The sequence below is a fragment of the Plodia interpunctella genome, chromosome 2, assembly GCF_027563975.2.
Source record: "Plodia interpunctella isolate USDA-ARS_2022_Savannah chromosome 2, ilPloInte3.2, whole genome shotgun sequence".
Taxonomy (NCBI): domain Eukaryota; kingdom Metazoa; phylum Arthropoda; class Insecta; order Lepidoptera; family Pyralidae; genus Plodia; species Plodia interpunctella.
In genome coordinates this window covers 3,876,249-3,903,645 of record NC_071295.1, presented here as the reverse complement: position 1 = coordinate 3,903,645, position 27,397 = coordinate 3,876,249, and the positions used below count along the sequence as shown (strand labels likewise).

Genomic DNA, 27,397 nt, shown 5'->3' with positions numbered 1-27,397 from the left:
ACTGAACTGCTGCTAAAATTCCCCATGGAAGAGAATCGAACGCCCTTATTGTGAAACAGCGGCGTCGGTAGGTCGCGACGCCGCTGCCGCCCGCTGCGTCGCCGCCGGTTTCCAAGCCTTCATGAACGGCACGTGGTCAGACCAAGAGAAGAAAACCCTACTCCATGTCAACTTAATGAATTGAAATTCTATGGATTTGAATGAAATAAAGTTAAATAGGCCTAGCATTTTGAAATCAGAAGTGTGATCTGAAAAACAGATCACACTTCTGATTTCAAAATGCTAGATATTATTATTCAAAGGTTCATATTACAGTACACCAGTCTAGTTCAGAAATAAAAATATATTATTTTGCAGTGGTAGAGTCCGAGTGTGCGTTATAAGATCAATAAAGTGCGTCGCAGAGTCTTGCTTTTTCGATTCATTTACTCCACAGGCTCTTTGTCTGCGCAGATCTTTTATTACAACAAGAAGAAAGTACGCCGTAGGTGAAAAGATTAAAGAAAACTTCCAAATTATAGTTTAGGTACGTACCTAGTTTAATTTTACCTAACCTACAAGGAAAATTGAAAAACTTAAAAATAAATATTTTTAAGTTTGTATTGTGACAAACTTAAAAATATTTATTTTAAGTTTGTCGTTTGAGGCAATTTCAATTCATGGCGAATGTTGATACGGAGGGTCGTAGAGGGGTCGTGACTGGTGGGGTCGTTGACCCTGACAGCTGGTCGCACATCGGTAAACAACCGGTGGCGTAGATTACAGGGGCCGCACGTTTGCTAATTTACTTTCAAATAAATAACTTTTTGTCGGCTCGGCTGGATTGTGAAAGTGCATTGCATGCACGATTTTCTATTACGACTACGCGAACCTTTAAAAACAAGTTTTTATAATAATGATGAAGAAACATTTTTTGTAATTAATGTTAAGTTATTGTAATTTTTCCATTTATTTCGTTTTTTTGTGTACCGAAGTATCCACTTCACTTATAGTACTCTAAGTCACAAATAATTAAAAATCATCCATAATATCCCTAATGACAAAAATAAAATTTCAAGTTTTTCCGCCCTAATTAAGAACTTAGCATAAATCATTACTTCTTTTATCACATAAATCACAACGAGCAGTTCATGGTTACGGTCATAATATCCACAGACATATTTCCCGTTTACAGCCAGAGTATTTGGACATTTAATTTAATCATTAATAAGTGAAGAATGTGTTTATTACACGGCGACGATCGCTAAATTAAGAAAACTGGTTGGAATTATTCGGAGGCACTAATTAGGTGAGTTTGTGTGCGTTATCGTATAGAGTAGGTATTCGGGTGCCGTATGTTGATGCCACAAAAAAACAGCGTGTACAAAGTTAACACTTCATTCCACATGCCCTTTAAATTTCACCTATATTTTCATTGAAAATAAAAAATGGTTTACAACTAGTAAAGAAGTTTTCACTTCGATAAGTTCGAAATACGAATTTTCCATGATTCGATTCAGTTTTACGTTTTATTCATGTATCGTAAAAAACGAATCATATCGTGGCTTGTGACGAGATGTGATATGAGAATAATGTACCAGTGCGTAACGTAAACCCAAGTTATAAATGAAATCTAGTAGTAAACACACTTTTATTATTGCTACATCCTAAAGAAAAACCAGCTTAAACATTTTCACACTTTAATAACAATACCTATTTACAAAAAATTGCAATAAGTAAAATAAAAAAAACATTGCCTATATGACAGAAATTCATTACTTCGGTATTATCCTTCTGTAATCTCATTATTTTGAGATTGTTATCGTGTAATTCTTCGAACACATTGTTGTATCATACGTAATTAAATGCCAGAAATAAACTATGTATCAGTTATACCTAAGAATTTAGGAATATTTCGAAATTTGATACTTGTTACAGTTCCATACATTCCGTGCAGGGCAACTGCACTGATTAGTTACTAACAGGTTTTCAATGCCTTTTCCTTAAATTACTGTAATTACAATAAACATGTTGTTTTTCCCTTTCGTTAATGATCTTATTGATCCCCTGACTTGCTAAAGGTGTGTTTGTGGTTGCACTTACAAATAGCTGCAAAACAGTTTTGCACAGAACAGTTATTTTTATATCTAAAGAATATTTGTAAATTAGTCAATGAAGAAGTGTTAGAGACTGTTGTCAAAGGTCCAGACATATTGTTTGTAACTAAATAAGACGTATATTGGTTACGTCATTTATAAATATCAGCTGTTGAGTTTTATCAAATAGGTATCAAAGAAATATCGTTATTTAGATTTAGTGCGTAGCATAGGATGTTCTGTTGGTCTGTATGTAGTTCCGTGTTTTTTAGTTTGTTGTTTGTGTTCACGAGCAGCTCAGCGGCCTTGTGTTATAAGAACTCCGAGTTTTTAAACAAAGACTGCCGTCGCCCAAAATACTATGCCGATATAAAACTATTTTAACATTTGGAGTGCTGTTTTAATAACAACAACATTTTTATTCTATATTTACCATATTTTAAGAGCACACTGCACGTTTAATTAAAATTATATAATTACTTGTGGTGACGAAGCCCACCGTTTAGAGAAATAACTAAGACGAATAAGAAGGCAAGGCTGGCCCTTTCATTTCCTATAAGTACTTCCTCATAGAAAGAAAATTTGCGCAGCTATTTTAGCTAATACATTCGTAGTTAAAATAGTTTATTATATTATTTTTACATCAATTATTCTGAGTCACGGCAATAAAAATAATCGTATCCAGGAAGTATGTTTACTCAATACTTTTGCAATATTCATGCATTCCATTTTCCTTATACACACCTAAGAGCAAGCATAAAATATTCTCAATGCAAGAAATGAGTAATCTGTTGTAGTAAAGAACTATCAGGCAGATATAAAGCGAATCTGTCAATAATACAAGTCCCAAAATTCTATAACTTTATATTGAAATTTATCACCTGCTTTCTTTCATGGTAATTAATAATGCAAACATAAAATATGCTTTATATAGATGTACTACCAATCGTACTTATTTAGCATATTTTGCTCGATTTTCTTATAATTAACTAATGTAACGTAAAGTGTACTTGTAGTGTTATCATTATAAAATTATGGCACAATTCTCCCACAAAAGTAGGTTTATTTTTAGATCTTTTAACACTGGCATAGTATTTAATTAATCGGAGATATCATTAACCAATAACATCGAAGCAGTAAATATTGGTCTGTGTCGACCTTGTGGCGTGTGGTTCCCGCTTCATAACAGGACCACTCCATACCTTCTGTGGATATCGTATGAGGCGACTAACGGACACAGCCTTGGCAGCTGATAGGCGAAAATAGCATTCCCAAGGAGCATTGACTTCAGACAGGGGCCGGTTCATAACTGAATCTTCAACATTTTAAGGTTTATTTTTTTCTCAGATCCTTGTTATCCAAAGCTCGTGCTTCGTAGTGTCACAGGTACAATAGGAGAAGATTAGAAGTGACAGAGATATAGCTAATCTATAGGAAACACTCACTCACGTTGTTAAACCCTATAACACGAAACGAAAATGTGATAGTTTATCTGTGAATTCATAGACATTAAATATGCGACGAACAAGCGAAGTTGCGAAGTTCGATATCACAACACATATCACACGGTCGAGCGAATTCTGATAGATAAGTTGATCGCGGCGCCTCCTAAACGCGGCCTCACCAGTCACCACACCAGTCCGCCGCACCGAGATACAAACAAACAAAACAAAATTCTGAGGCGTTTAGTGTGGGTTTGCAATTCACTTTTCTCTATCGAATCTTTTCGCAGTGAGTTGCAGCCAATCAATAATTGCCGTATGATTGAAATTAGTTGTCTGAATCTCGCTGCGAAAATTCGTTAATGAAAAATGAAACGCAAACCCGCACTACGACCTCCGTTCGTTAACACACTCGAACGAAACGCGACTTTGAGAATCGTCCGTGGACTGCGCGATACAGCTATATGGATTATATTTTCGAAATTTGACTATTTGTACAGAAATAGTTTTCACGTAACGCCAACATTACCTAATTTGAGCCAATCTGTATGTCACCCTGATTAATTTAAAAGTTTTCTCCATGCCAAGTTTAACCTTAAGAAATCCATCTTTACCAGTATGTCGTATGTGAAGTACTTTGAGGAGGGCGGACCGGCTGGGGTCACAAAAAGAAAAGAACGTTACACTCTTGCCCAGGGTTCAATAGCACAGTGCACGTGGAACAAACACAGCAAAAAAATACATAAATAAAAACAAAATTTCGGCCCATGAGTGGCCCCAGCACCGAACACAACGGGCTAAGATCAATGACCGCGGAAGTTTTTGCTAATGTATCTGGCGTGTTGTTTACGTGCCACCAAGAATGACTACGAATACCAAACACCACTATTATACCTTGTTTGATCTCGATCAGACATTACCTACCTAAGTAGTTTTCGCAAAACTACTTTTAATATCTTATTACTTAGTGGTAACTAGAACCTAGAACAAACAGAAAAGGTTATCACTAAATCACAAGGATTGTCCGAGGACGGCAGGTGAGCTGAAAGCACAGATAATGATAAGGCTCTGAATGACTACCTTGGCCGAGATTTGCGTCAGCTAAGCAAACTATTAGGTAGGGACAATTTGTCTTGGCAATATTTTTAGGTGATAAACGACATTTTAAAAAATATTCAACGAGGGTTACGAAACTAGAAGTTGTCCAAACGAGAATAAGCCAAAAAATGTTGTCTCTCGAGTAGAACGACGAATTTTATGCTCTGCGAATTTTGTCATCAAGACAATGTGCTCACATGACTCACATCATATGTATAATACGAAGATGATATGACGGTCGCCCGTCTCGCCCATTCTTTGTTAAGAACTAAAGTATTATTTTAAAGATGAATAAATTAAAATATTCATCAAAAAATATATTAGGATGATATACTTAACCAGCCAGGACAACAGGCAGGCAGTATAAACATATGTAGAAATAAGTTTGTTGGACATGCGTTAAGATTTGGGTGAAATAAGTGTGCCGGTGCGTAATAGTGCGATATTCAATTCGAACAAACTCACTTCACTATGCGTAGATATCAAAATAAACATGCTTTTTATGTGTGAAATCGTTATACATTCACTTTCTATGTCTAAGTAACAAATAAGTAAGTATTTTTAAGGGTATAGGAGTACCTAATTCCTAGAATGATGACTTCATAGGTATCAGATAGTAAATAGCACCCTAACTGGACTGGGCGACATGTTTGCACATCATTAAATACACTAGTCCGAGTAGACACCAACCTTCACGTGATATCAGTGACAAACATAGATTTAGCATTATATAACTGAGTGACAAACATTCTCCAGTACTATCCACAATAATAAACGCGAAAGTATTGTTTACTTGGAGTTGTTGTCATTGTCACTTGTTACTATGCAATAACTGTTTTTAAATTGTTTATTTAGTTACGTCGTTAGTTTCTGGTTGGTTTCGTAACAGTTTGTGATAATGGATCGTGCGAAATATACAAAACGAATAATGGATATATCGCAGATTTGACATAAAATATAACATCATTGAGTATAATCCCATAACACAAGTCTCGAACTTGTATATATATATATATACACCCTACATCAGAAGAACACTTACCGTCCGGCGCGATCCGTGGCGGTTCGGCGGCATCAAGGCGTCCGCAAGCGAAGGCCAGCAGTAGGGCTGCGCTGACGCAGGCCACCGCTGGCCAGGAGCGCCGTGCGCCGCGCCGCGTCATGGTGCACGCAGGCGCCTTACGGACCGCATGACCCGAGCTGCAACAATCATACATCTTTTATTCAATCACCTAATCCTACTCATACTATATCTGAAAGTTTGTGAGGATGTTCTCTGTATAATATTTTACTCAAAATCTGCTAAATGCATCGAAATTCTACTAACGTAGTAATATACGTCCTAACGTAGTAGTAGTATCCTAACGTATTTGAGTGAACCAACTTTACATAAATAAAGCCAGTGCAAGGTTTTGGGTAATTTTGGGCACATAGGGCAGTTTTAATACGATAATGATTGATGATGTTACTAAAGAAGGCCTACACAGATTGGTTTTATGGCGAAAATCTCGCCCGCGAAAGCGATACCGTGAACAAAATAGTAAGCTTGTTTCGTGGATCTGATCTGATGATGTAGGCCAACCAGACCATGAATGAATAACCATCAAGAGGCTTACATGTTTAGCGATACATTATCAAAATTAGCAAAATACTCAGGGATAGTCTAACTTATTTTTAGTAACTTTATCTCACTTTTCTTATTCATATTATTTGATACATAGTAGCCTATTCTTTACATGCTAGATTATTCACTACATATTTTATCTACACTATTGACAAATCATTTTCATAACCTATCAGAACAATTTGACAATAAAATCTGAAGGACATAATCATGGATTTGGTAAGTACTAACCATGGAATTAGGAGGTACAGTACTTACTAAATACATGGTACTAACTTAACTTTAGAAAATAGATATTTTTTTGTTTACTTTATCCATATGGAAAGGTAAAGAGATCTAAGCCCATAAATCCATCTAAAAACCATAAACTATTGTCTATAAATTACCGTACATAGACTATAAACCACTAAATCTATTGTAGGTCATGGATTTAATAATAGTACTTCGTTCAACTAGATAGATTACTACGAAATATATATATAATAATAACAAACAATAATAAACTCAAATTGCTAGGTACTAAACACTATTTTAGAATAACATAACACAAAAACTAAATTTTTATCTGAGGCTTTCGACTGACTATTCTTTCACTCGCGAGTTGCGGCGAGTGTGTCTAATGAAATTTGATACTTACAACAGGACCAAATACAACAGAAATTACGCGACTATATTTCAAGACTTATCTATAACACCAACTCACAAAAGTACACTTCATTGCCTTCGTACTGACTTGTGCCTATTCCAGAAAATTTCTTTTAACATAGTCACTCTCGTCCGAAAGGAAGCACAAAGATTTCGAGGCTCTCTCTCAGGACGCGTTTATAGTCAGTCACAGTATACTTTCCAGTTGTACGGAGTGAGTACCTACTGATAGGGAGTATTGCTGCACATTTATCCCGCCAGAGTACAGCACTGTATGTTAGGTACACAAAAGCTTTGCCGCCTTTTGCTATGTCGATTAAAACGTATATTTTAGAGTACTTTATTAATCCTTTCATTATGTAAGCATTCGTTTGTGAAAATATATCTGTAAAATATATCTAATATACAACAATGTAGCATACCTATTCGAGTGCCGAAATATTAGAAAAAGTAGTTTTCCATAAGATAAAAAACTTCGAAAACTATGGGATACGCCTCGCGCTGTAAAATTTACGAGCCAGTAAACGATCGAAAAAAGCTCGGAACACTTCACACGTGAAGACTTATTAAAATGTGGACATCATACAGGTAAGATCTTCAGTCAAAATCAAGTTTATATCAGTTTATGATCTCAGTTGACCAAATAATGCAGAGCATAACCTAAAACAGTGTTATGTCAGTATAAAATAGGATAATTAAATTGACACGGCGGCGTTCAAAACGCTCGTGAAAATCACCCATAGGCGGTGTATTATGTTTATATTTTTGATTTGAATAGTTTTTGGGTGGAAGTGGTTAAATTATTATGTTGAAGAAGTGGTGGTCGAAAATAATATACATATCCCAATACCACAAATAGTGCAATGTGATATGAATAGTGTTCAATAATTATAATAAACGTATTGTGTTTTACAATGGACTTGAATCATTTAGCAAATTCGTCTTGTATTTAACACTTTGTGTTCTGAAAGCCGTATTGAATACAATTATCCACTAAATCCTTCTTTTTTCCTTTAAACTCGCACCACGTTTTCGTAGAAGGTAGTTTTGGTCGCAAATCAGCAACAATATTAAAAATTGGAGCTTTTTGCCTCCATTGGCAATGTTTGTGTACCTTAGTTGTACCAGTAGCGCCATCTGCGCTGAGTAATATATTGCTGAAGGTTCAAAATCAAAATCAAAATCAAATCATTTATTCAGAAATTAGGCCTTCACAGGCACTTTTTCACGTCATAATCTAAATTAAATGATGTTTACCAAAGCTACAAACTACTAGCATTTCGGAACGACCACTTCTGAGAAGAAATGCCGAAAGAAACTCATTCAAACAGTGTTGGTCCCTATTATGCCAGAAGGGCTTACCATTTTTTAAATATAAATTTATGTATAATTTTTTATCAGTAATATAACATGTAAGTACATAATAAAGTACATGGTCAAAAGGTATATTGAAACATATTATGATTGTGATCAAGTGCTGATGAAAGGAAAATATATATATATACTTATATATATATGTATAATTAACCAAACAAAAAAAAACTTTTAATAAAAGATCGAGCTAACCAGTTCCCCCGGCAGCACCCGTTCACGAGTTGACGCGTGAGTCAGCCATCGCGAAGCTCAACCACAATAGAGGGAACCTCCCGACCCGATCCACGACGCCGCTACCGGTTTGACCATTTGAATGTGCATGACATACTCGATCTCCATAATCTAACATAATAGATACCTATGTTACTTTCAGACACTTGAAGATCACAAATCACGTATATGTTTTACAAGTAAATGTCAAAACATATGTAATAAACATGTCAAGAAAATATATAAATAATAATAAAAAAATTAAAATCAAGTGTGAGAGGTGGAAGTTTTAGGAAAGGTCCAAGGTTTTTTATCATTTAAATAGTCGCTAATCGTGTAATAAGCATTAGCCATTAAAGCATTTTTAATATATGATTTAAATTTTGGCATTGGCAAGTTAATAGCCTCTACAGGGAGTTTATTGAACAATTTTACACTTTGACCCACGAAAGACCGCCTAACCTTTTTAAGTCGGAATCTGTTCATACAAAGTTTATGCCTATTACGGGTGACTACACTGTTAACTTCGCTCAATGTTTTATACAGGTGTAAGTTAGATTTAACAAAAATAAGTACGTCGAAGATGTACTGAGATGCAACAGTCATAATATTTATCGATTTGAATAATTCTCGCAAGGAATCCCGTGGCTTAAGCCCATAAATAAAACGAATTGCTCGTTTCTGTAAAACAAAAATTTTTCCTATGTCAGCTGCATTACCCCATAACAATAATCCGTAAGACATTATGCTATGAAAGTAGCTGTAATACACGAGCCTAGCTGTTCATTGGCCTGTTAGCATAGACACGTCCCTTTAGATAGCTCCACAGAGTCAGGAGCTGTTACATCAGGCGCATAGATCGGAGTACCTACTAATTCCATGATCAGGTGATCTTGGGGACCAATCAATGTCACCGTTTCTCGAAATTAATCGACCGCGAAACATTATTTTTAATGTTTCCTTAGAGTTTCCGCGATACATTACTTTTTTTCAGTAGCTATAACATGTCCCACTGCTGGGCAAAAGCCTCCCCTCTCTATCCACGTGTTCCTTTCTTTGGCCTTAGCCATCCAATGTCTGTCAAATGCCCTAAGCTCTTCCGATCATCTAGTCCTAGGCCTACTCGATACGTGATTGGGTTGGGTAAAACGTTTTAATAATTAAAACACCTTGTTCCGTCGTAAAACGCTCCATAATAAATTTGCCGTATCTACACAAAGTAATTGTCATGCAACAACTGTCATATTTACCGCCAAAACAAAATGGCGGCAAAAAAAATTGTACAGGTACCTCCAAGTTGGCCACCCTGTACTTTTCTACAGAAAAGTTTCTAGGGAACTGAATATGTCTTGTTTATCTCTAAATATTTATGTAATGTGTTCATATCACTCATTAAAGGGCTTAAAACGTTATGTGTAATATTAAATCCAACTATTAAACCATAAGGTAATTGAAACAATATTTTCTTAAATAAGTAGGTGGTTACATGGAATTTCAAATACTTATTTACAATTTTATTATTTCAAATACTTATTTATTACGGTATTTAGAATTCGGGTATTTTGGGTTCGTACGTTTTATAAATGAATTCTGTTTTTTGAGATTAATATATACCCATTAATAAAATATCATAGCGTATACATATAAATGTACCCGATGAAAGATCTATCTATCTGACAACAGTAAAAGCTTGTGTTAAATGTAAATGTGATGTTTGTATCGGTCGCTCGTTTTGTTTAGGTCACTAGGCCAATTATGGAAACAAAGTTAACTTTTGATGAAAGTTCCTCTTAAAGTATGGGTAACCGTTTTCTAGCTTTAAAAAACGGTTACCATACTTAAAACGTACTTACCTACTGAAAATAATAGTATATTTCGGGATAAGATGAAAAAAAAAGGACTTAAATGACAGCGTAATTTTATGCAGCACAAGATTTCAAACATGGCCCAAGGGTAATCATGATCTCACGATACGTCGTCGGCAACGAATCATTCTCTGCAATTTAAAAACCTTATTGTAACACAACAATAGTAGTTTCATTGATGAATACAAGTCTCATTGATGGTCCAGACAAGCCACGATTGGCATACACCAGTAATTAGTGTGGGAGCCATGCAAGTTCCCACGGAGCTACGGACCCGTAACAGGAAAATATTGTGAAACGTGTTTCAAACCAACGCCCAACCTCACGCAATCATTCATACTTTTTAAATAATTTATCTAACTTCCATATCACATCATATTCAGCAAAAGTCAACTTGCATTTCCTTGTGCGACGATGCATAAATGGACCATTGGTACCAAAACGAGACAATATTGCACGAATTGTTGGCATTCCAGCGTAGTAGTAAATGACGACCGTGATTAGTAAATAGGGACGAATGGAAGAAAATGCAGAGGTCTTTGCCCAGCAGAGACAAAAATGAATCATATATAACGTGTGTATTATGCGTGTGTACGAGAAATGCCAGTGCGACCGTCAAAGTGTATTTTGAGCTGCTATCGCAACCTTTTAAAAATAGCCGAGCAGACAAGACACAGCGCAAATGCAACGCTCACATCAGACACTAATGGTTGATTGTTTTTATTTTATCACCTTGTGTATAAGCGAAGTATCGAATCGAACCCACGTGGTTTTCGCGTGGCGTCTGTCGGCTCGATAATGCCGCGCAAATGAAGGGCATTCTTACAATGGTATACGTAGTAGGGTCCCTGGGGCACGCGGTTTCGCTTCGCAGGTAGTGAGGGGACCTGTTTCCCGCGCTGCATTCTGAGAGTTGTTTACGCTACTCTCTGTGGACGGCGGCGACTAGGTCGTCGACCCCGTGCCGCACCACGCCGTGGCCGCCATATATTTGGTAATAAATAATAGAGCAGCACATCGCTGCACGATCGATGAGGGCGCGAGGCCAGTGCGGCGGCGCGATGCTTGCGCGGAATTCAAAACATTGCACCCCCCTTCCCCAACTTGCAGCAGAACTCGAACGCATAGGTTTGTTTTGTTTCTGAGCACATTCGTACATAAGCAACGAAAATTCAATACAGCAGGTTGGTATTTTTGCACACGTACAATCACCTTTAAAAGTAGGTAGGTACATTTTTACAAGCTGAAATGTTACGTCCGTTCGTGTAAATACAATGTTAAATTATTGTTAATTTGTATTACGATTATTATATTTACAAATAGCTGTTGCTCGCGGCTCTTCTAGGGCCAAAAAGGTTGGTAGTATTTACATAGGGAATGTAATGTGGCCTAATATTCCACAAAAAGTAATGTGGTATCGTAATAGTAAGAGCGCGTAAACATTACGTACAGTAGGACATAGCTACCTGAACCTTACACGTGCAATACATTTTGCACGTGCAAGCGGAATTAGTATCATTAGGTATTCTCAAAAAAGAAATGAAACCCTATTTTAGAGCAATTTGTAATACGAGTAAATTTTAAAGTAAATCTTTAAAAATTGTAGAAAGGTGTAAACCGAATATAAACAAATTGTTTTTATCGATTAAAGTCTGATATAGATATAATGGGCGCAGTATGTATCAATATATCAGTATAAAAATCTTCCGTTACTGAGTGACTGACTGACAGACAACATACACCCGAAACTGCTGGGCGGGAAGCTGAAATTTGCCATGTAGGTGAGTGTAGGTTAGCACTAAGAGAGGATTTTTGGAAGTTCTACTCCGAAGGGATGAAAGTGAAAAACTGTAAATATGAAAGTTCTACACCGTTGAAGTTAGTGACTTGAAAATTTGGATTTTGGTTGTTTACAACAAAGTAAAAGTCAAAGTGAAAATTAACCCTCATAATGATTGTATGGGACTTAATACAATTTTCAAGAAAAAAGCTGAAAATTGGCACACTTACTTTTTGTAGTAAATAACAGTAATAGTAAATACAAAAAATGTTTAATTTACGTTTGTGGTTAATAAAAAACCGGGACGTAAAACGTCATGGAAAATGGGACGGCACGCGTTGCAGAAAGCGGGAGTGGGAAGGAAACACGTAGTGGGGAACAGGACGGGACGCATTGCAAAAAACATGATGGCACAATATATAGGAAACGGTACGGGATATCTACTTTACATTACATAGCAGGAAGCGGGATTGGACAAGTTTGCGGGACGAGACACGCAGCGGGAAACAGAAAATTGAACTAAAGATGAGAAAAAAAAATGCGAATTTGAATCATATATACCAATCTTACAGAGTACGCGATAAAAATATTACTGAGATTTTGCTATGAAATTCACGCAGGCGATGCCGCGGGCAAAAGCTAGTTCGTGATAAATTTATTCAAACTGTAAAAATGTAATTAAAGCTAATATAAGTAGGGATTGAGGGTAGAGATTTAAAAAGTTCCTAAGTTATTTTGCCTTTGCGATTGCAGACTCGGGACTGGATAGGACACTGGTTGATGTAAAATCGAAGGAGTTCTCAGCAGTGTGTAGGTAATAGAATTTGACGAATTAAATTTTTATAGTTATAAATTATTATAGTAGGTACATACGTGTTTATTGAGAAGTATGTTTTCATTATTTGTGCTCAAGAGAAATAAGAGTGAAGGCCACGAATGCCATAAAACTGACTTTTCGACATGCTGATGTGATAAGACTTCAAGGTGCAAGTTTCGCGCGCTAGCATGCTTATCAATGCCGATAACGACGAATAGGTATTTTTCAGTATAATATAATTATAAATACGTGTCTATACAAATAGGCGTCACTCATATGGCTAATAAAGAAACATTCGGTAATTAGTAGATACATCTTTACTTTACTAAAGAGAAATGTCCATTCTGTGGTACCTACCTAAATCATTTTGATTGGGACTGGGGCAAAAATTTTGTATGAGGTGGCGCAGCTAATACATTTTACCTTTTGTTTGTTTACAATGTTTGATCAAACTCAGAATACAAGTGGTCAACTGCAATTACCGTGGAAAGCGTGGAACTAGGTACCTATGTAATGAAAATAGTGATGTAGGTATTAGCTATGATTTTGGATAGCATGATAGGTACCTATTGTTATGTAGACTGTATAGTAGTACCGTAGTACCTAACGTACTAAGTACAGTATCTACCTACATAAGTTGTTCTCGTCTTCCTCTCTCTCTCTCTCTCTCTCTCATCTATATGTGTTTCCGGTTACATTCTTAGCTGCGACTTCATGACAGAGTCTGTTAAAAAATAAACATTTAAATTTCTAAAATTCAGCTTTTCGAAGAAGATAGGTACGTAGTTAGGTACCCTGAAATTTTGGTATTGCACTGGTAGTATAACTACACGGGTATAAATACAGACCTACTTATGTACACAACATTTACCTAGCAGTCCTAGTTTGTGGGTGTACCTATGTACTCTATAACGTGATACATTTGCATAGGTACTATTTCTTAAACTGGACATACTAAGTGATATACCACACCCAGAGAAAATAAGTAGAAGTTTACAGAAAGTAAAAAGCATAATAATAAATAAAATACGAGAATTATTTTAACTTTTTAAATCAATATAAATAATAATTAAAATAAAAATAGTAGTGCGCTCCCATCCATTAATTATGTAATACAAAATATCGTGTGCGGTTTGTATTGTACCTACTTCTACAGCGAGACATTTACGACTTCGCTTTTGCTCCGGCTTGATGCGGAGAAGGGCAAGTTGTTTACACCGCGTAGCACCGCCCGAAACGTACCACGTGGTAAACGGACACCGGACAACACGATACACGTCGTTATCAACTTATCTGTTGTTGTGTTCCCGTCACCGTTGTCATATTGACAAGATCGTAGCTCGGCAGTTCACCTGCTTTGGACTTATTTTTGCACTGGAAATAGTTATAAGAAGATTGAAAACAAATTCGAAACGCTACCTGCGCTCGGGGCCTGCCGTGGCTGTCTGCTCCTTGAGAACCACACTGAATAGTACGCAATAACTAATCCTGGGACACAGATTCGTACGATTTATCACACTGTCACTAACACTTATCACTAGTTAATGTAGTTGTAGAATAAAAACAATAACACTACTGTAAACACAGCATGTGATAGAGAGCGACACGACATTCACGAGTTATAACAACAAACGCGCGCGTACGACTGAATTGAGCGAAGCGGAGAGGCGGGCGGGATAGGTAAGCAAAACAAGCCGCACAGAGGCGCGCGCGGGGCCGTGCCGTCGACCCAGTCAAAGATTAGTGTTGCCCATATGATAAATTTTCCTTTCAACATGGTAATGTGTAAATGTAATTATGTAAATAACAAATATTCCAAAGTTTCTTTAGTCTCATTTGTATAAACCAAAACTTAAAAATATACATATAATGTGTATTAAGAGCCAAGAGGCCACGTTTAGCAGTATGGTGGAATTAAGATCAATTAATAGTGATAGGTTGCTAGACTATGAGAAGAATCCAATTCATAACCCTTTCTCTTGATGGACTTTTATAATATGCACGGGAGAAAATGCAGCGGACACATTCTATGTTTTTCTTACACTTCCAGACCAGCATGGATGACTTATATGTTATTTTTTTAAAATATTCACAAAATTATACTTTTTTACCGTTTTCATTTATTTTTAAAATATTTTGTGTTACGATGTTTTAAAATATGAATATATTTATTTTGTTTAAAAAAACAAGAATGTATTTAACAAAATTAGTGTCCGAGCATTCTAAAACGGAAGGAAAATATAATTTAGGCGAGCAACACTGACGAGGAATGTGGGCAATGCAGCTCGCTCGTCCGTTCTCGCTTACTCATTTTTTTGGAACGTGCCTTTCCTAGGGTGCGAAAGGCAAACGAAGGGACGCTTTCACACGTGGGACACGAGAGTCTTCCCACTACCAATCGTACCAACAGATCCGTGGGCAGGGCTCCGCCGCCAGTGATAACCCTGCTTGCATTTATAAACAGTTTCGCGGCTTCGTATTTTGAAAAATACGAATTTGAATCATATAATAAATGATTCAAATTTATATTTTCTCATATTTATGTTTACCAGTCTTACGTGATAAAACAATGATTGACGCGGGCGAAGCCGCGTGGAAAAGCTAGTAAAATATAAAATTGTCAACAGTAAAGCTACATTTCACCTCGGTGGATGGATACCACTTACTCCTCGTCTCATGCTTCGCTTTACTATCTTGGTGCATAATCTATTATTTAGGGTCTACACGTAGTGTTAATAGTAAAGATTTTTGGTTCCGTTTCTGGAATCAATATACTAAATTTTATACTAATACTTGATTGGATGCCCTATATGGTATGTGGGTAACGGTGACAAAAGTACGCGTGAAAAAACCATTATTACAAGAAATAGTCACAGTCCTGATAGATGATACTCTTACAAAACCGTTTAATTAAATATACCTATGCCTACTATTATATTCGTCAAATAAGTAGCCGTTAGTAGAGTACATAATTTAATCAATATACTTAACTGCATTGATAAAAAGTGGGTATATGATGTACATACATTTTCAGCTATAATTTTTCCTTCAGTATGATATAAAAATCATAACTTTGGCTCAGGACTACGCTACGGGCTTGCTTATCGGCTGCGTCATAGAAAAACAACGTTTACGCAAGCAGAATTTTATCAATGAAAGCAAGTTTTTTCTTATCGCACGGCCATATTTGTTTGGAGCCCTATATGTGCCATACTACACAACTCTAGTATTTTTAACGGACTTCCTAACTTAACACTTACTTACTTTTTAACGTTCCGTAATAAAATGGCAAAATCTGAACCCTTATAGTTTTGTCATGTCCGTCTGTCAGTTTACTCGGAGACTATGCGTACCATAAGGTTGAAATTTGGTAGGTAGAGGTGTTCAATGAACCGCTACGAAAATGTGCAGTATATTATTGTTGTATGTATTTAAAAAACTAAAATTATTAAGGGTAGTACTCCATACATGTAACTAAGGGATGAAAAAAAAATTTTGACAACAGCATTGTGGGGTATCCTTTAAAAATGATTTGGAGGGTTCTAAATAGTTTTTTGATTATTCAAATATTTTGGGAGATATTTGCTTCTCAAGTAGTAAAAAGTCTGCCCCCTTTCACTGTAATTTTTAAACTATACAGTGAAAATTGTAAAAAAAAACACTTCTCACCATCGAATCGATTCGAAGTGAGACGCAATGTTATTGGTTCGCTGCGTCTCACTTCGAAATATTTGAATCAATTCGATGGTGAGAATATAAATGCAAACCCACACTTCGCCCACAGGTCCCTTTTACATTAGGGTCTATGATTATGTTTTCCTATTAATATAATTAGCATATATTTAGCTACCACAAAGCTTGTATAGGCGCGCATATAATGCATGCAAAACAAGTTTTTCGTTGCTACGGAACCTTTCGTGAGCGAGTCCGCCTTGCTCTTGATCGGTTTTTTGTTATACACTTAAGTGCATATTTTAATTAAGGTGTTCGGGGTGTCCCAGGTTTGAATTTTACTCATGCCACATGAGTTTGATTTATGTACACATAGTAGTTTTCATTGACCACCACTTGTTTCCGGTGAAGGAAAACATCGTGAGGTGACCTGCACTCTGGTTGACTATCAACTTGTGTGTGTAATGGAGTAGGCAATGGCAAACCACTCCATTAATAATGCCAAGAAAATTGTTGTGTGTGTTTCATTCCACGTAAGTACGATCCTCAACCACGAGGAATACGACCATGAAGAAGAGTGCTTTTAGGGGCCCGTACATCAAAAAACGGAATGTTCATCTCTCAATAATATCAAGATACTTTTCACAGGAATGCGTAAATATATCAACTTGTATCAATAAATACCCTGATCTACGTCTAGACTATACTAGACATTTCTATTCTAGCTAGACACAGGGACGGGTCAAGCCAGACAAGCGACATTAACCCAGACACATCGGGTGCAAGTACATAAATATAAGAGTAATTATTTTTATTGGATATAATTGGTATAAGTTTTCCAGGCTGTCGCATGATGTAAGCATCGTTGGCGTCGCCACTTCGATGCGCAGTTGACCCCAATCGACCCCAATCGAAGGACTAAATTGTTTGTTCCATCATCGAAAATGTAATAAAATGTATGTGTATTGTACTTATACGTAGTTAATGTTCAGGTATGATTATGAAAATTTTGTTATTGTTATTTTATACATACGAAGTACGGTAACTTCGACATTATAATAACGTTCTATTAGTGGGGGATGAAAGTTTTTATGAAAATTACGGCAGTGCCGCTTTCGCAGAGAAATTTACGCAATGAAGATGCAGGCAAAAGCTAGTATATAATAGTAGCTTAATTAGCTTAGCTTCTAGTGCTAAGGATAATGCCTATTAAAGATTTATTTACCGACCGATTGACGTAAATAGTAAGTGACCAAGACAAAGCCGGGCATGTACCTATTAATCTTATATTGATCTACATACATATTATAATGATCTGGTGTTTTTCTCATCATATTTCGTCCTTATTACTGTTTACTGCTGGTCTCGAGATTCTTTTGTGTTCGGGGGACTTATGCGACCCTATGAACCAACTATGAACGCAAATTTATAACATTGAGTAAATTTTTAGTATCAAAGCGATTTTAGGTTCGTAAATTGAATTGAGTTTCTAAGCATTGGAATCCTTCTGAGTTACTTCATATTGTACATTAAAAATGTATAAATTAAATTCTGTGCTTCATGCTAAAGATTTAACGTCTCAGCGCTACATTTTATTGCTAACTGACTTGGCTTGTAACACCTATCTAAGTACCTTCTATTACCTGTCACCTCTCAGCTCAGTCCTTGGCGACTGATGCTATTAGCAGTTGACCGGCTTTTTATAATATTATTTTGTTTAGAGAGATTCATATTTATCGATGTTGCCCACGCACGTTATGAGCTGCAAAATATAAGTGAAGTGTCACTTATATTTTGCAGCTCATAACGTGCGACATTGTCCACTGTCAAAGTCGCTGTGTTATTCTCGCTGAACAGTGCTATTTTTAAGCACTACCAGCTATAACACGTAATATTTCCCGAATCTCAAAATAAGTCATACGAACAGAGCAACACAATAATAAGAACGAAATACGATTTGCCAAAGACAAAAACCGGTCAAACGCGAGTTGGATTCGCGTACTAAAGATTCCGTGGATTTAGTTGTTTTTTATATTTTCACCTATTCTTGCCAAATTTCATGATTCTAGATTAACGGGATCCTTATTTTTGATGATTCCTTTGTAAAAATATGCAAGATACATGGTCATATCTAATGACTTGCCCGTGTTGACTTAAAAGTATAAAACAAAGGCGTCCTACGCGCCTGTCCGTTTCTAAGCTTTATTATTTTAAACCACCAACGGATTTTCAATCAATTTCATTCCCGATTAATAGACTTCGTGCGAAGCCGGACCGCGTCGCTAGAATGATATAAATTTCAACTTGATAGTTACCTCTAAGTTTTCTTGAGAAAGGTAAGAACACCTCGTTGTCAAAATCCTATTTCTAATAACCCTCTGAAAGGGTTTCGGTTTCACCGTTTGATGTTCGGAACCCTAAAAAGTGACTTGAAGTTATAAAATGTGAATTTTCGCTTTATAAACGCCACAGAGACGTAGTTAAGCGCATTATAGTGAGTTACTGCGATGCATTTGGCACTCAGCAGTGCGGGGAGCGTCGCTGCGTCGCCGACTCGCCAGATTAATGACCAATACTAAAAATTTTGAAACTACTTTATGCAGGCGATGGCGCTTGTTAAATTAGCCCTGCCCCAAGAACTGCGGGCCTGAGTTCCGGTACCACTTTATACTGTGTCAGAAATAATGGACCTTTCCATAGGACATTAATCAGCTTGAAAATTACAAACGACTTTAAAAAATGTGAAAATCTAGGCGTTGGAGTATTTCTTTCTAGAAATAGAAAGCAGCTATCTTTATGATTCACACTCACACTCTATTTCAGATACGAGGTCTACAAATCTTTTGCAAATGCGAATAAAACGTTAATTATAACACTACTAGGATAACAATTTGATAGTGATGGGAATATAAATGGAGATTTAAAAGTGATATAGGTATAGGGGAATGCTGGAAGTGTTATTTAGTTAGTAGTTCGAATTTAGTTACGCATTTTTGCGTCAGGTACGATTGAGGGTGGGTCTATTTGATTAAATAACGTGTATTAATTTGTGTAATTTTTTATTGATAATAGGTACTTATATTACAGCAATTATTTTACAACATTCATTAGTTTGTATTCACAGTCAAATAGTGTAAAGCCGGATCGTCGATGTCATACACTTCTTTCAAGATTTGTAATACTAACGACTGAATTAAATCCACCTGAAAAAAGAAAAGTATTTCAGTTGTTTGGAAATCAAAGAATATCGCATGGAATAAAATTTGTAAGACTAGTTGCACAACACAGCTCCGCTCCCATGGGAATTTCTGAATTCTGGTGCTTGCATGGCGACCAAAGTAAATAAAAAAACAACAACAAAATGTATCGCCAAATCATTGACTCATACAGACGTAAACTTGTAACATTTCTCTTTAACATTGGTAAACATGTCTGTACTTTATATCTATGGTTACTTCCCAAGTACACACAATTTTATATAAATGATTTATTTCAATGTTAGTAATACCAGTGCAGGCGGCACTACCTAGAGTTTGTCTTCTATGTCACAGAAGGCTTCCGCTAATGCGCGAGTTCCTCACGGGGTCGAGTCTATACAGGCAGGGTGATTTCTTAATACATTGGCAATATTTTATCTACATGCTCAGTCTATGGTACATACTAAACAACTTTTTATATAGAAGCAACCTTGAAATCGCGAAAGTTTTTCCACAGAACATCTGATTTTTTTTTCGCGATTTCATAATAACTGTTGATAGATGTCACATCCCTATGTGATATAGAGAATCATTATTAGAAGATGGCGTCGGGAGAACGATATAATTAATAATTAAATGTGTACTAGAAGACCAAAGCAAATAATGATAACTGTACCAATCATACAAAAAGTGTATTTATTACAATGGGAACAAAGGAGGGGCCCGAGGCAACACAACCTAACATGGTGTCAGGTGGGTTCTTACCACTGCTTCTACCAATAGAGTATTCAGGTAATTTAGACGAAAAGTTTAAAAACTTCAAACAGAGATTGGAAATATATTTGTGCGCTAATGCTCTAGATACAGCAAGCGAAAAAAGAAAAAAATAGTATCCTATTAAACTTTATTGGGGATAAAGGTATAGAAATCTACAATACCTTCCACGTGTCCGGGACTGAAACACTGGGTTTCGTACTATTTAGTACGAAACCCATTTAAATCTGAAAAATATTTCTCTCCGAAAAAGAATATAACTATTATGAGAAACGAATTTTTTTGAGCTGTGCAAAACGGTATGAGACTAGAGGATTATTTCCAGAAGGTTATTAATTTGGGTAACAATTGTGACTTGGGAGAACCGTAGTTCTCCCTTACCCGTAGGTAAGTCTGACTGCAGGAAAGATTATTTCCGGGTTGGTCGCCAAATACAATCATTGGAAAACAAAACAAATGACTGAAGATACAAAATTATCCTTAGAATATGTCATGAAATATTTGCTAAGTGCAGAAGCATCCAGAAAATATGTGGAAGAAAGAAAAAATCATGTATGTTAGAAATAGAGTACCAGAGAAAGCCATAAAAAATTGTAGGAATTGTGGAGGATCACATAATTGAAATGAATGCCCTGCGTTTGATAAAGTGTGTTATAAAAAAAACATTATAGTAAAATGTGCCGAGCAAAAACATTGAAGAAGCAGGTAAACATAGTGGAAGAATGTAATGAAGAAGGATCAGATAATTATGACTTTTTTATTGGTTATGTTGGAGGAGAAATCACCCAAAACTTTATGATTAGAAATGAAATAGTTCCTATAAAAATGGATACTGGAGCTGAATGTAATGTGATTGGAAGTGAGGTATGTAAAAATATTGGGTTAAAAGATTCAGAAATTATTCCATGTTGTTGTTCAGAATCATGGACTGAGCATGTAGATAAAATATTGTATAAAATGCCACCCTGTATAAAATGTTCTCACCTGATGTTTAGGGCAGTAACCGTCATCAGATGACCTGGCGACAGTGACCAACACGGGGGCCGGTAGCCTCAGCAGTAGAGGAAGCAATGACTCCTTGATCATGTCTCGCATCTCCTGCTCCGTGCTTATGTGGTGGGGCAAGCCCCCCTGGTCCCTAGTACACCCCCCTGCGAACACTGCGAACCAGTCCGGCGCATCGCCTAGTTTCTCCGCTTCTTTTGTCACTGCATCCACGAGTGCAGAAACCTACATATATGAAATAAATAAATAACATAGGATATACATATATAGATGAGATATGATTGATAATGATACCTATTTATTGTCAAGATAAGGTAGTACAAGTGTATGTATACTTTTAAAGAGTGACGTAACAAAAGAATACAATGAACCCAAGTCACAGGTATTTGTCTCAGTTTCGGCGTGGACGTTATTATTCTAACCGAATTGAAATTTATGCGATGCTTACCTACTGATTAACATAGTAAGAAGTAGACTATATATTGCGAATTTACTTACTTATTTACTAATCTACATAACATTAATTCAAGACTTCGCAAGAAATACAATTCGCGGAAATTGCGAAGAAAAACATTAGAAGCGTAAACAAACCTTAGTATATAGCTCCGTTTTCCCCCCTCCGTAAGTCAGTAGATTTCCGTGCTCGTCTAGATGCTCAAATATATGTTCCAGCTCAGCCAACTGCCGCTCCCTGGACTCTACTACTTTTTCTACCGTGAAGACATCATCATTTTCTGGCAATTCAAAATTAAATATTGGCTCCAAAAGATCGTACAATTTAATACTATCATACAAAGACAAGAACGGATTGGCTGTGCTAAAGAAGTCTAAATCTATGTCAAGAACATACGGTTGAGATAAATCTATCGTATCTACTAGTTTTTGCAGCTCATCATCTGATTTTTGTTGTGTCGGATTTGGTACTTCTGCGACTGTGAGAGTAAACTTTCGTTCATTTATTAATTCGTTTGAATAGAGAGCATCGGACATGTAGTATGGTTCTTTGCAGTCGACGCGCAAAAGGCCCGTGCGGGGGTGGTCGCCCACTCGGACGGCGCGAGTTCCGTCCGCGAGCTGGGTGGCCCAGGGCGGCCGCAGCCATACCACGCGGCCCAGATACCCCGCCGCTGCTGCGGGTACTATCCAGTTCTCTATTTGTAGCAGCGGCAACAGATTCCTTCCTGCCCGAGCGTCCTCTCCTTTCAACTTCCTATCTATAAGCATGTCCGGATGAGAGTCGAAATGCAACAACGTGGTACCTTCGCACGGCAATTTCTTGCCTCCTATAGCGGAATAAATAAATTGTAAGGCCTCATTGTGCTCTTCTACGACATAAACGGGGATTTTTTTAAACCTTTTCAATGGCTGTAATGAGCTTTCCCCAGAAGACTTCGGCATTTCTATGTATCTTTTAGAGCTGTACCAATTTTATTAAATTCTTAACATATTTCCACAATCTTCACAGTTTCTTTTCCTGTAACAAATTGTTAAATAAATGATCTGTCCATTGATTGAAATAGTGCCTATAGTAAACAAACTGTTGCGTGACCTCATTAATATTACTGTGTAAGTCGCTAATTTAATAAGTGCGGCTGTTTCATTTTCTTATGTAATGTGATCAGCAAAGTCTGGACAAGATTATGTTCATGAAAAATGACTGTTTTCATCTTATCCTAGACGCAAGAAGGCGACATGTCTCTCAGCTCAGCCGGATAATTGGAGGGTGTTTTCAATGTGGGTCAAGGTCTTTTACCGCTCAAAGCAGTGGTGGGTGATATGACTGAGACCGTCATATTTGTTTATTTATATTTTTGTCACTAGTATGTGGGTAAATACAACCAAAAACATTCTGTAAAAAATTAGCCAAGTCTTAATGAAGACGTTCGTTTATCTATAAAAAATAATGAAATCTCTAGGTCAATATAGGTCATGGCCAAGCCAAATTTAACTTCCTTACTGCGATTTCAACTTGCACATATACATGTATGTATATGTTCAATTCAATAAATACGCATGCAAGTTTTAAATACCCAACGATTATGACCGTATATATTTTTAAAAACCCACAACTACCTTATTCTACTAATATTTTTTCTATTTAAATGAAAAATTATAAGATTATAGCGGCGGCGTGGGTGGTTCGCAGAGCGTTTCGACCGCTGCGGCTAAGCGGTCATTACAATCCGTCAATTTTCTTGAGGACGGAATCATTTCCAAAATCACAACATTCATAAAATTGACATTACTACAGTACAGAGTAATTAATGTAAAGTCATATAGTAAAACTCATTCTTGTCTTTGTTAAAATTTGAAAAATTGTAATGACAGCGCGACCGCAGCGGTCGAAACGCTCTGCGAACCACCCAGTACTCATGCTAAATTTCAATATTCTTATCTGTGCTAAACCGTGGACAGACAGGCAGACATAGTGAAACTATAGGTTCCTTGGAACTTCGAAAGAAATATTGTACACATTGAACTTACTAGTAAATAATAGATTGTTAAGATAGTATGATGAGTTAATAGTTTGAAAATCGCACGGTGACCAAATTTCGGGAAAGACCTTGAAATAACAAAGTAGGCATTTTTTTTAAAAATTTCATTCCTTATAAAAAGTACTTCTACGGAAATAAAACACGCCATCAAAAACATGCTGTAAAAACCCAAGTCTCGCAGCTTAGTTTTCCACCGTAAAAAGTTGCGAGAACCATGTTACCAAGTCGATTCATTTATTTAGTCCCTACTTAAGGGACCTCTGTCTCTGACCTCTGTCCCTACTTAAGGGACTTCTGTCTTAAGTTATTACTCAAGTTATTATCATATCAATATTAATAATCTTTTAGGTTTTAAATAAATAGATCGTTAGCCAGATTATACGTAAGTTTGTAAAATTATAATGGTTACCTATTTTTCTCTCTACCAAAACTTATTTGATAATCTACTCTACCTAAGGTAAGTATATATAAAGGTTTATCGAAGACTTGAAAAGTATGATAATCTTAGTACTTATGTGGTAAGAAGTAATAGCCTTACAAATTTTGAAGATAAATATTTAAAGATTAATTATATATTTTCCTTGTCATTCTACAATATTTGCACCAAAGCAAGTAGGTCCAAAATAGATGACATGCCAACATTTACATTCTGCATACAAACACGACCCAGCCCAGCCCTTTGTTAATAACATTAAGTTTCATTGATCGCGCCGCAGCGTGGAATATTTTTACGAATTGCTAAAAATAACAACTACGTATGTTAAATTTAGCGAACGTGTTTAATGGGTACTTTGCTTTTAGAACTTTAAAACGAATTTTTGACATGATGCGACAGATTTAATACGGCAACACGTCTTCGGAGGATGGCTGGTGGAAAGTAATTTCGAAGTGTGGGTGGTCCATGTCGGTAAAACTTGAACTGTTTTCCATTAGCGTGGGTAAACTTCCGGGTGGCGCGATGCGTAGATGCGCGGTGCTTTGCGGGGACCGGAGGGGTGCGGGGCGGAGTGGGTGTTGTGACGGCAGGGGTGGTCGATACTGCGCCCTGACGTCACTACACTACTACGCCGCCCAAATACGCCCCGCGCGGCACCCCCTTGACCTATTGCGCCGTTCCGCCCACCTGGGTCAAGGTACGGAAGCCAGGACCCGCCCGGTTGCTATTGCTATTCCGTCACATTAATATAGTCAATAATACTATGGACTAACCAAAATCGTGACATATACAATACGTAAGTAATAATAAGTCAAATCTCTTTAAAGAAAGAAAGAAAGGATCCTTTGCTGTTATTTCTATATATAAGTCGCGGGCATCAGCTAGTCTGAAATAGGAATAGGAAATATATATTTTAGTCTTATGAGCATATTCTGTATAGGTATTGTTACGCTTTGTCTGTACAGTTAAATTTTTCTAACATTTTGACTCCTTACCAAAAAACCTAAGGTCTGCATAAGGTATTTCAGATCTTAGATTTTTTTACCTCAACAGAAAATGCTCATCAGGCTGAACAACTTTTGTTAAGGCATAATTTCTATATTTCCTATAGTTTAGCTGTACCATCATTGTTCTTGATCAGGTGTTCCAGTTTTCACAACACCTGGGCAACATATATACTACGTTTAATAGCTATACAACAAAAAAATTCATTCAAATCCATTCAGTAGATCCGGAGATTAGGGTGTACAGACAGACATACAGACAAACACACTTTTTTTCAAAATTCTTATTCTACTACTGTTTCTACATCACCCAAAATTATTTTTTGGAAATAAATTAAATGTACCGGCACAACTTTTTTTCTGTTTTATTATATGTATTGATCAAGAAGAAAATAGAGTTATCACATACTGGTAGTTTCACTTACCTGATGGTTTGTAATAACCATTCCAAAACAAATTATTATGTTATATTACTTTGACTCATAGTTTTCCATCATCACAATTTACTTAAGATTTAGTAATAGTTTCCGTGGCAGTAGTAGACCTTTTAATACCATAGATTTATGGCCACATGCGCGTGGCCTAATTCTATAGTACACATTTTTTCTAAATCTATGGTACCTACATAATTTTTGTAATTTTGTGCAATAAAGTTTTTATATGTCATCACAGCACCTTCAATTTAGTTTAACAACAAATTAGATAAAATTTCCAAACTTCAAACACACACACACACATCTGCTTAATTTGCTGTTAGTGTGTTATAAAATTTAATAAAAAATAAATGTTCGAAGTTCTAAGATGGTAAGACAAATATACAGACAGACTTTTGGACTCTGGTAGTAGAAATATAGTATTAAATACTTCAATGTTTGTAAAAAGTACTACAAAAAACTTACTTTTTTGAGGAACAGCAAGTGCAAAACTTTCAAAACTCTCTGCAGTAAAGAAAATGAACCTAGTTTGTAAGTTTGGTTCGTCTTCAAACCACTGTATCAATAAATTTTGTAAAACATAAATATTTCTATTTGCCTGCTGCCGCTTATCTATATCTTATTGTTTGTTTGTTGTTGTACCTACGCTACGACTTTTGGTTGGTGATTTTTAGTTTTGGTTGACCTGCCTGCATTAATATTATTCTTGTTTTATTTTCCCTTACTGACATTGATTGACAGTAAACAGTTGACAGAAGTAGGTATCTAAATACATATTATGTATTCCTTTACGCTTTGCAATTTGACTTGCAATGTGTCGTGTCGGTGTCGCTAGCAGTGTTCGACGCTCTTCAGCCATAGTTTGTATAATAATTCCCATATCTATGGAAACGCGACGGGATACATCAGTGCTTTAACAATTTCGCAACGGCGCGAGGCCCATCTAAATCTATGCTTGCAAGGTTCGCAAGTACGCAAAATGAGAGGACAATATTCTAATTTAATCAAATTGACTGGGCATTATTATTACTCGTCACTTATTGGATATAACAATTTGAACCATGTTTTATCACTTTTTAACAACAAAAATCAGTGACAGATATGAATAGGGCATATTACGCAAATCTCAGCGCAGATGGCGCTACTGGTACAACCAAGGTACACAAACATTGCCAATGGAGGCAAAAAGCGCCAATTTTCAATATTGTTGCAGATTTACGATCAAAAATACCTTCTACGCAATATGGTGCGAGTGTAAAGGAAAAGGGAAGGATTTAGTGGATTATCCTGAAAATAATAATACTGCTTTCTGGTCAAATGTGGTCATAAACTCATATAAAAATTTTACAAAAAATTTCGAGCTCGAAAATTTTACAGCGTGGGGCGTATCCCATAGTTTTCGACGTTTTTTTATCTTATGGAAAACGATTTTTCCCAATATATCGGCACC

The 27,397-nt window shown here is 36.4% G+C and overlaps 2 protein-coding genes across 5 annotated transcripts in view; both read right to left on the bottom strand.

Moving 5' to 3' along the window:
• Positions 1-14,610, bottom strand: part of LOC128675771 (insulin receptor-like) — a 56,031-nt gene extending 41,421 nt beyond the window's left edge. The window contains exons 1-2 of one of the 2 annotated variants that reach the window (XM_053755436.1): positions 14,350-14,610; positions 5,658-5,815 (exon numbers count right to left, since the gene is read on the bottom strand). In XM_053755436.1, coding sequence (XP_053611411.1) covers positions 5,658-5,778 — 121 coding nt within the window. In that variant the 5' untranslated portion in view covers positions 5,779-5,815; positions 14,350-14,610. The remainder of the gene's footprint in view (positions 1-5,657; positions 5,816-14,349) is intronic. The other variant, XM_053755444.1, reaches the window with a different exon arrangement.
• Positions 14,611-19,644: 5,034 nt separating this feature from the next.
• On the bottom strand, positions 19,645-26,524 carry MESR6 (Misexpression suppressor of ras 6). 3 transcript variants are annotated; one of them, XM_053762030.2, is made up of 5 exons: positions 26,413-26,524; positions 25,283-25,395; positions 22,170-23,052; positions 21,558-21,803; positions 19,645-19,805 (listed from the first exon to the last, which is right to left on the bottom strand). In XM_053762030.2, the coding sequence occupies exons 3-5, from the start codon at positions 22,974-22,976 to the stop codon at positions 19,710-19,712; spliced, it is 1,149 nt and encodes a 382-aa protein (XP_053618005.1). In that variant the 5' UTR covers positions 22,977-23,052; positions 25,283-25,395; positions 26,413-26,524; the 3' UTR covers positions 19,645-19,709. The 3 variants fall into 3 exon arrangements, with proteins under 3 accessions (XP_053618005.1, XP_053617999.1, XP_053617990.1); XM_053762024.2 differs by lacking the exon at positions 25,283-25,395; XM_053762015.2 differs by lacking the exons at positions 25,283-25,395; positions 26,413-26,524 and adding an exon at positions 25,939-26,252.
• Positions 26,525-27,397: the final 873 nt, after the last annotated feature.